Source organism: Merops nubicus, unplaced genomic scaffold, assembly GCF_000691845.1.
Source record: "Merops nubicus isolate BGI_N331 unplaced genomic scaffold, ASM69184v1 scaffold10717, whole genome shotgun sequence".
NCBI classification, from domain to species: Eukaryota; Metazoa; Chordata; class Aves; order Coraciiformes; family Meropidae; genus Merops; species Merops nubicus.
In genome coordinates this window covers 61,497-71,830 of record NW_008618338.1, presented here as the reverse complement: position 1 = coordinate 71,830, position 10,334 = coordinate 61,497, and the positions used below count along the sequence as shown (strand labels likewise).

The window sequence follows — 10,334 nt, the reverse complement described above, 5'->3', positions numbered from 1 at the left end:
AGAAACAGTTCGTGCTGAGAAAATATGAATGACTACATCTTCTTAAGAGGAAGGACATGGAAATGAATCGGGTGTATTTGTTCATATCAACATGGAATGTTTCTGAGAAACTGTTCATCACCAAGAAGTAAAGTGCGTTGCCTTTTTGATACTTTGTGACTAGTATAGTTGCAAAATGCTATCCAGAAGTGTAATATCTTTTTTTGTTTATTTGTTTTTATTTAAGCAGAAACATTATGCACCAAGTAAGGTTCCTTACAGTTGCACCTCAACAGGAGGGAATTGTTAAAGAAGAACCAGTTCCAGAAATTCAAACCAGGCGGGCCTGGCAGTTTGATTGGGCATTAAATAAACTGGACAGCTCTGTTAGAAAAACTGGCCGCATCCCTAAAAGCCTCCTGCTAAAAGTCTTCAATGAAATATACAAAACAGGTAAGTTGCTTCCAGTTAAAACAAAATAAAAGTTAAATTTGAAGCTGCAGTATAATGATTCATCAAACCAAGTAAATTAGTTGCAAGAGTTCAGATGAATATTTTGGCTTTGAGTGTTTTTTAATCTGCTTCATGTGTAGATGAAGAGACTTTAAATGCTTTTGAGATATTATTTTGCTTTGAACGCATACGTTTACCAGAGTTTTTGTCTTTGGGAATTTATAAATCTTGTAAAAATTCAGTATACTTTTAAGAAATCTTATCATATTGCCTTGCCTATTATGGATTTTTGATCTGATAGCGTTGCACCTTCCTCATTAGAACTGTATTGTGCACTCTGAACAAGGATGATATCTTTGTTCTACACGGTGTATTTTTAAAATGTCTGTAATAAAACATGCTGTCTTTGAGAGATTATTTGTTTTAAAATGGAACTATACAGGGAAATGTGGAGGTGATCCTCAGGTTTCCACGTTCCTAGGTACCTGTGTTTTTTCAAGTCAAGAAAGCTTTATTTTTTTGCATAAAACAAAAATAAGCAGGTGAGGCATTGTTTGTTCCGACAGTTTCAATACCCTTTTGGCTAAGAATAGCCAGAGGATACTAATATTTTGCAAACCAGGTACCACAGCTGATGAGGTTTGATACCACTTAGGAAGAGTCAGTGGAGGTACTTGCTAAATATACTCCCTAAGTGGTGCTGCCAGTATTTATCAATGACAGCATGTATTGTTTTGTTTTAGTTCTAAACTTTGCTATGTATTGTTCTGGACTGTAGTTGCTTGTATACATGGGATTGTGCTTGTAAAAGTTATGTTGTTCACTGTTTAAAAGCTGAGTCTTCAATTCATGCTCTCATTTTGTCAAACTTCTTGGAATTTTCTTTTTGCTTGTGATATCCTTTCTGTTTCTGGGTGCTCTGTCTTTTTTAGGTATAAACTTACAGTTTGTGAGCGTGAGTTGGCAAGAATTATATATATATAAGATTATTTGCAAATCACAGTTCTTGGTCTTTGGTTAGTTACACAGCTTTTAGGAAGTCATATTAACAGAAAGTTTAATTGCTTGTAGTTGTTTCTTTTGGCTGTGCAAGTGTATTTTAAAGTGGATTAAAGATATATATTTAAAAAAAAATCTTTCAGAAGAGGTATAATTAGGATGCTATTAAAATAAATGACACGTATTTCCACATGAAAAAATAAGTCCTTTTTTTATTAATAATGTTGAAAACTAATTTAGCAAAAGTGTGGGATGTTAGTTACTGTTGATTTCTTCAAAAGATTTGCCTATTTTCATTGTTCTTCAGTTTCTAATTGCAACATGAAAAGTGCCTAATGAAGGTGCTTGCTCTAGATCTCTTGTGCTGCATCTTTCCACACTGGTACTGCCAAACCTCCTGTTTCTTCTGCCTCTCAAGCTACTCAGTCACTGGAATAACACTGGCACTGTGACGCTGTAGATGTGTTGATGTTATTATTGCATGAACTAATTGTATGCAGGGATTTAGAAATTAGTCAAGTGTGACTTCTCTCACCACCCCATTGTGTCTTCAGAAGTTCACATCCCCATTTGAAGTTTGTACCTGACCCCTCTGAGTGTTTTATTTCTCCTCTTTTCTCATTATTGCTTTTTTTTTCCCACTACTGCCTATATTTCTTCCCAGATGAGTTTAATCTGCATAAATAGCTTTTGTGCTGTATATTGCTCTCCTGAAACATAGTTTACAATAGTTACATGGTATCCTAGATTTGATGGTTCTTCTCCTTACTTGAAGATCTAATTTTAGAGAGTGTATAGCTTTCTGTTGCTGAGATTTTTTTACTTTATTTTGCCATTATTGTATAGCTGTATCTACAGGTCTGTATAATTAAGAAGTACATTTAAAGTGATCAGCAGCTGCTGGAGATATCTTTACCTGCAAGAACTCCTGCCTCTGCTGGCTATGCACAACTTGGTAGTGTTGGCATGATGGTTTGGAAGTAACTTAGAAAGCATTGGTGATGCTTTCGACTTCAAGTCATTTTGACTTGGAACTGAATCTTTCAAGTCTGCATGTATGTCTCTGCAATAGAAAACCTTACAGATTATTTTCATCATTTATGTTGTATGTGAACAATTATCTTACTCCTTGCTACATGCAATTACTTCTGAAATGTAGATTTCTCTGTGATGAGAAAGGAATAGAAAACATTTTTTTTCCTTTTTTTCTTTGCAGTAGGCTACTTCCTAAAGGAACTCCTTTTTTTTAGAAATTGCTGGGTTTGCATATAAAGATGTGGTTGAAAAAATTTTCTCACACTTATTGGGTAAACTGTGATAGATTCTTCAGCTCTGCCTTATTTTGCCTCTGGAGTAGTGGTGAAGTCCAAGAAGGACAGATGAGTTTATAGCTACTTTTTTGATATTACAGGGCTAGTGCAGAAGTCAGAGAAGGTAGTCATTCTTACAGTTTCCTTCACAAGTCTCTGGATGTAAATTATCTCATCTATTTTAATTTGAGCATGGATAGAAATGGAAATGGAAGTTTAAATGTGGAATGTCTCTGAATACCAGTTTTGCAATAGTATGAAGTTAATATGGAAGTATTTTGCCATTTTGGAGATTTACCAGAAAGTTATGTCCCTGTTAGGGTGAAATGATCTATGGATCTGAGACTGGGATATTTGAAGTACTTGAACATCTGAGTTTAGTATTTTGCCTTGTACTTTTTAAAATTTCTGCTTGGCTGAGCTCATTATGGTGCTAATTGGCATCTTTTTTTGATGAGCCTTTTTCATATCACACATAAGTGTCATTGTTTAATCATTTGGGTATCCTTTTCAGCCAAAATCTTCAGTCTTGGAGAAGATTCTATTCTGTAAAAAATGTGTAAATATTTTAGTGGGTCAGTCTGGAATCTTACTTCTAATATTAAATGCATAATTATTTATAAAAACATGTTGTGGTTGTGTTCCACTTGCAGGGTGTCCAGGGAGTAACCAGACCTTGCTTTTGTTGCGCAGTTGTGGTGCTCTTTTACCAGAAGTATTGTCACCTGAAAGAACAGAACTAGCCCACATGATATGGGACAAGATGAAGGAACAGGGTAGGTTGGTTTATGCAAGAACAACTGTGTGCTTTGGTTACATTCTTTGTAATAGAAAACAATGTATTTGAATAGTGTTTAACTGTTAGGTTATAACATAAGTACTTATTACTGAATAAACACTAGGATTTATTTTTCAGGTGAGAGACCTATTTCCTATTCTGGGAGTTATACTGACATCTAGGGGTGTTAATAAATCTAAAGATTTTTTTTCTTTATGTAAGATGCATAAATTGGACTTTTGGTTGATCTCAATTATTGTAAGAATCTATTTTACTTTACTGTTAGATGTTACTTTGATATTTGGTGTGCGGAGTATTCCTGGTGCTATCAGCTCTTTTATCAGATGATTTTTGAATTTTGCTCTTTATCCATAGAGATTGTGTGGGTGGACTGCTTCTTCATAGTGATATTGGTGAATCTGTAAAATAAATACAGTTGTAGAGACTGTGGAATAGCAGGCACATGAGCATTGGTGTTACTCTGCCTTTGAGCTTGTTTTAGCCTTTTATAAATACATGTGCTGTTAAATAGATGTCTGATATTTCAAAGGTGGAGAAAAGGAAACATTGTGATTATACTTTTAAATTTTATTTATGTGAGAAAGCAATAAAGTCATGTCATATTTAGAGAATCTACGTTCACTCACTGTGTTTGAAACATTCCTTTAGGTGCTGTGTATGATACAAGCCATTACAATGCTTTACTTAAAGTCTACCTTCAGAATGAGCACAAATTTTCTCCGACGGAATTCTTGGCAAAAATGGAGGAAGCAAATGTGCAGCCCAATCGAGTGGGTACCCTTCTGTGATCTCTTCCTTCTTAACATCAGTGTCTGTTTGCTGGATGGAAATCATTGACTCCTGCTTTTCATTTTCTGTAGGTTACCTACCAGAGGTTGATTGCTGCTTACTGCAATGAGGGGGACATTGAAGGGGCGAGGTATTCTTTTCCATTTATGTTTAAGGCTTTTTTTCTACAGAATCTGTTTCTCATACTCCCTACCATTAATGTTAAAATTAGTTTCAGTGTAATTCTTGTAAATTAAGCAAAGAGGGGGTTTAAGTGTAATTTAACCAAACGCTGAAGAGCAGTTTCTTACTGGAGACAGCTGGAGAAGCAAAATGAAAATAAGTGATGAACCAGTGTGTTCAAATCAAGTTTTATTCAAGTTGCTCAGAAAATAACTTCTGTCATTTCTAGAGCCAGCATGAAAAAGTGTGAGGTTCTGAAGGCTTACTGCCTGTGTAAGAAAATGGTTACTGGGAAAGGCATCTGAGAACAATGTGGGCTAAAGGGCAAATAATAGTGATTTTGTGGTTTTGTTGTTACTGCACAGAACTTGCTGCATATCTGTCTAGCATTTTAACTTTAGAAAGGTTAAGTTGCAACAATGTGATTGCTGGGCATGGGGAGTAATAAAAAGATGATTAAAAATACCCAGCTTAGCCCTTGTGTCTGCATATTTCAAAGGGACAAACAGTTCATCTGAAAAAGTGAAAATGACCAAATTATGAGCATATTATGCAGCATCCCCAAATGTAATTGCTCAGTAAGATTAAGATTTAGATTTGTTTGTTGATACAGTACTTGTTCAGCAGAGCAGCAATAGCTCAGTAGTTTCTTTTCAAAAGAAAAATGGATTTCATTATTCATTGTCTTCTATTTTGCAGTAAGATTCTTGGATTTATGAAGACCAAAGATCTCCCAGTCACTGAGGCAGTATTCAGTAGCCTTGTGATAGGTCATGCAAGATCAGGGTAATGTTTAATACCTTTTTTTCTTTTATTTTCATTTTACTACAATATAAAAAGATACTGTACAGAAAAATTATATACTGCAGAATAGGGTGATGGTTTTCAATAATAATAATGTATAGAAGATTGTTGTTTTATACATTTTTGAAGCAAACCAGGGCTATTTAATAAAGGATGTATTTTTTTTTGTCTGAAGATCTTGGATTTCAAGATAAATTGCTGTAGATTTTGACAGAGAAATGTGCTGCACTTAGCTTTGCACTTTTTCAACTGTGAAAGTGAAGAGTTTTTTAAGTAACACAATAATTAAAAGATTTGCACTTTGACCTTTCAGGATTTGCTTAGTTTAAGTTTCTCTGCTTGTTGCAGTCTGTTTCCAGTTCTGATTCATTTAATGAGGAAATGTGGAAGTCTAAATAAACATTATTATGACTAAGTCTATTGAGAGTTTTTCTTTTGAATTCTTTTAGAGACATGAAGAGTGCAGAAAATATCCTTTCAGTGATGAGGACGGCAGGTGTTGAACCAGGTCCAGACACCTATTTGTCACTGCTGAATGTGTATGCTGAAAAGGGTGACATTGACAGCATCAAAAAGGTAGTGCAAGTTTCAATTTAAATAAACCTTGTTGGATCTTTTGTTCAGTTAACTTTGGAATGCTTTCTATCCATGCAGGAGGAGTGATGCTTAGTTTTATAGCTTGCTTCCTACTCGTCCACAGTAATTAGAGTTTTTTTTGGGGAGGGGGGGAAGGGGTGTTTTATGTGAATAGCTGGTTAACTGAAAGCAGTCTCATACATTAGGAAAAAATACTTGCCTTTTGATAGTTGCTTTTCACTCTGAGAAGACAGATTTGCCAGTGAGGAATAAAATGATTTAGTGGTTTTTTTTTTTTTAAGAGACCAATGGTTCACTTGAGATATTTATATGTTTATTTATAGAAATAAATAAAAAGTAAACTTTAATTATTCTGCTCCTGTTGAGCCATATTTTGGCTCCCATTGAAGCCACAGAGTCTTTCCAGTAAAACTGAATTTTTTTGAGTGTTCATAGCAACAAGTTAAGTATTGATGTGGATAAGATAATGCTGCCTTACAGCCCTTTGTGTGGCTGTTTTTTTTCCAAGTATTCTTTCATACTTTTCTTAAAATCAAAGAATATTTGAAAAGGAATGAGAGAAGAAAATTGATCTGAAGTAATAAGTAGTATCAGAGAAAAAGGGCCAAATCAAGGAAGAGGCTGTGGGAAATATAGTGCTGTTCTGTGACTTAAAAATTAAACAGATTTTTATCAACCAATTTTCTTCCAAACAGTAACAAAAAGTTTGATTAATCATTCTCGTCTTTTCAAAGTAATTTCTTTTGAAAGTCATCTTGCAATGAGAATATCTCTGGTGTTTTCATATATTAATGGATATTATAAATTATCTATTGCATCTCTTTTTTCTGTCCTTTTTTCCTTTTGTCTAAAGTTGTCTGAGGCCCTCTCTAGGCCTTCCCTCTATCACGTTCCACGTGTCTAAACCCATGGTTTTATAAAAGAAATGAAAACCCATCATTTGTGATTTTTATTTATTACTGTTCTAATGTATCCTGTTCTGAGTCACTTTGGAATTTATTAAAGCTAAATTTATTCTCATTTATAGACTCTAGAAGAAATTGAGAAGACTGAGGGGTACCTTATGGATAGAATTTTGATGCAGGTGATTTTTAGCCTTGCCAAGGCTGGATATCCTCAGTACATCGAAGATATTAAACAACACATAAGATTTGAAAGGCAATTAATTCCAGGTATATCTCTGGTTACTATAGCAGTGCTTTGCTACTCTTGGTGAGGAGGGAAAGCATTTTCTTTTTCTCTTTTTTTTTCCTTTTTTGTTACAACAATAATGTTGCCCAAAAGAATTTTGTACTTTGCTCTTGAATACTTAGGCTATGTGATATTTTTTCCATTACTTGGCAGATCATTTGTGCTCCTTCAGATCACATTTTATAAAATTCAAATATAAAGCAATTTAAATAATTCCCATGAAAAAATTATACCAATTTTTTAACTTCTAAAATTAAGATTTTATAGGAAAACAGTTAGTGTGAAGTGCTTTCTTGCAAAAGTGTTCTAATTTCTGTTGGGACAGCTCTTTGTGAATATCATAAAAAGGGAGACTGAACAGTGAATGTATGTATTCTTTTTTAATCTACAGTTTAAGTTACTTTTGGATCCCAGTATGCATAATCTGATTAATAACTCTTAATTATATTTAATCTAGCTTTTCTTTCTGGACGTGTCTAGAAATTTTTTTTCCTATTTATGATCATTCTGTCATGTTGCAGTGGTGATGCTTCTGTAATTTTGGGCACAGTCTTTTAATGGAAAAGGTTAATTTCATTGATACAGATAAGTTAATTCTGAAAAAGGTACTTTCAAATTGGATTGGTGAATCATGTTTAAAAGTATGATATTTGTAAGACGTTTGCTTTCCTAGCTTTCACTAATTTTAGTAGTTTAATGCAAAAATAATTACATGCACATTTTTGATGATGTTGTTCTGTTTTTCATTTGCTAGATGCAATGAACCTGTGTTTGACTCTCATCACGCACGGCTTCGAGGATATAAGTTTCAATATTTTGAAGTCTTTCAGTAGCGTGTCACGTGAGAATGTGGACCAGGGTAGCTTCTTCTTGCAACATTGTGTAAATAGAGATATGGTATGCAGAATAGTAATACTTCTTTCTTAATTTTATAATACCAGTATATTTCTTTAGTTTAATGCAACTATGAAGATGAAAAATGGTAGTTTTTTCTCAATGGGTCTTAAAGAATGAAAGAAGACTATTAATATTTCATATTAATTTGCATAGTAAACTGAAATTCACAAAGGAATCCTTTTTGTCATGTGCAATATCCATTTCCTAAACATTAGAAGAATCTGACATTAGTAAGAATTGGAGAAACTGAAAAATATATCCAGTTTATTTTTTGCATTCTTTGCAGCCTGTGTACAAGCTGAAGCAATTTTGTACTGAGTTAAAAGAAGCAAAAATGCACTCGGCACCACTAACGTTTATTTTGCGTTGTGCTTTGGAGGCCAACAAATCAGGTACTCTGCTTGTTTAGTTATTTCACATACACTTGTTTAAAATACTTTATCTAATTATCCTGTGCATTTTTTCAGCCTTGGCCATTAATGTAATGAAGATGATGAAAGAGGAAGGCTTGCCACTCAGACCTCACTATTCCTGGCCGTTGTTAGTTGCATTCCAGAAAGAGAACAATCTTAAAGGTTAGTTATCTGATAAAGGCTCTTCCAGCTTCTTTGCAAAGGTAGTACACAAATCTTGATTAAAACATTACTGTGAAATTCAGCAGACTCTTGAAAAAAAAGAGAAGACCTTGCTGCGTGTTTTTGCCTCGAACAGTTTTTCCATCAGAAAGACATTTTTTAAAACTCCTTCCTTACTAAATCAAGGTACAGTTCTACAAATTCGAAGTTCAGCTTTGCACAGAAAGATGTGAAAGTGTTTAATTGTCTTTTTTTAACTCTTCACGTTCATTCTGCCTTCCACTGGTTCTTTTTGCTGTTTATTGCCTTTTACAGAGCATAGTCTAGAAGAAACTGAAATGTGAGAGAAGAATTTAAAAGTAAGGTTATGTTGTAATAGTTCTCTTGGACTGCAAACCCAGTCCTTTTTTCAGGCCAGCTTCTTATCTACTTATAAGCCAAACATGAGTTTTGTTACTATAATAAAAACCGCAGGAGAACTTACATTGCTGAACGTGTGAGCCAGACCTGACAGCATACTGATTGAAGGACAGAAATGCTCAATCTTTGGGATTCTTAAGTAGGTTTAAGCATTTAACATACTTTCCCGTGTTACACATGGGGATGTCTACAGGATATGAATAAGAATTGAACAAATACTAAATTTTAGAGTACAGTATCTAATTCTTTGGTTTGCGTTATTGGTAATTCTGAAAGAATGGTATTGTAAAAAGATGCTTTTAACAGAAGTACTTCCCCCTTGGGGAAACAAAAAACTGTCTTTTTCATCTTATCTCACAGTATAATGTGCTTTAGAATGAGATGCAGAGTTGTTAGTGTGACACTGGGTGACAAACAAAATGCACAAACAACAAAAAAAGTGCTTTTAGCAGACTCTTCATATCGCAATTTTATCTTAAATATACGGTTGCATTCCAGTTTGGAAGAAATGCTGAAACAAGTATTCCCTAATTGTTTCTGGCTATAAAAATGTCTCAAGTCTTTGTCAAAAAGCCTTTGTGAAAACAATATTCAGTTTTTATTAACTCCTTAGGCTCCGTTCCTGCTAGACTTCTTACCAAGTTCATCTTCTCCCAGGTTTTCAAATGCTTGAAAGTTTTATGATATTTTACAAGTCTGGCAATGTTTTTTTAACTGGGTCCTTTGTGACTTACTCAAAGTACAATATTGCCAAAAAATAAGTAAATTGAAATCTGTGTCATACTTCTCCATGTTGGTGCTGGCTACTGAAAAAACTTGCTTTCTGTTACTCCATGGAAAATTCCACCTCACTAATAAAATTATAAGAGACATTAGAAGTATTTCTAGGTTTAGACTTAGCTCCCCAAACTGAAGCAATATGTGAGCATCAAGTGAAGCCGTAAGTTTTCATATCTCTTTTGGTCTTTGGCAAGTTCAGAGGTTGCCTTCATTTGGACTCATGTGGTAGAAATCCACTATGCTTTCACTAGCAGTTCCTGCTGGATGTCATGGAAGGAAATTAAGGAGAAAACTGAAGAAGAAAACCCTTCATTGTGCCTTTCTTTGCCATTTTCTAGTGAGCCTTTCTTTTTCTGTCTGCAAAGGCACTGGATACGTAAACTTGTGTGTGGCTCTATGATGATACTGTGGATTTGCAAACATGTTTTTGTAACTTCATCTCCAAGTTTGAATTGTCAAGTGGAAATGTTACTACTGTGTGCATACCTGTGAAAGTTGGTGATTTTGCAGTTTTACAGTATATAAGAAGGTATCTAAGCAGTTTCTTATGCAGTGAAAAATCAGTGGAATTATTCCTGC

General features: G+C 34.3%; 1 protein-coding gene across 1 annotated transcript in view; it reads left to right on the top strand.

Moving 5' to 3' along the window:
- Nucleotides 1–233: 233 nt before the first annotated feature.
- The window catches only part of LRPPRC (leucine-rich pentatricopeptide repeat containing), a gene marked incomplete at its 3' end in the record, with an annotated part of 71,215 nt that continues 61,114 nt past the window's right edge, over nucleotides 234–10,334 (top strand). The window contains exons 1-10 of the mRNA XM_008943414.1: nucleotides 234–432; nucleotides 3,395–3,517; nucleotides 4,189–4,310; nucleotides 4,401–4,459; nucleotides 5,191–5,277; nucleotides 5,745–5,871; nucleotides 6,920–7,064; nucleotides 7,838–7,980; nucleotides 8,267–8,372; nucleotides 8,448–8,555. Of these exons, the coding sequence (XP_008941662.1) occupies nucleotides 237–432; nucleotides 3,395–3,517; nucleotides 4,189–4,310; nucleotides 4,401–4,459; nucleotides 5,191–5,277; nucleotides 5,745–5,871; nucleotides 6,920–7,064; nucleotides 7,838–7,980; nucleotides 8,267–8,372; nucleotides 8,448–8,555 (1,216 nt within the window). The remainder of the gene's footprint in view (nucleotides 433–3,394; nucleotides 3,518–4,188; nucleotides 4,311–4,400; nucleotides 4,460–5,190; nucleotides 5,278–5,744; nucleotides 5,872–6,919; nucleotides 7,065–7,837; nucleotides 7,981–8,266; nucleotides 8,373–8,447; nucleotides 8,556–10,334) is intronic.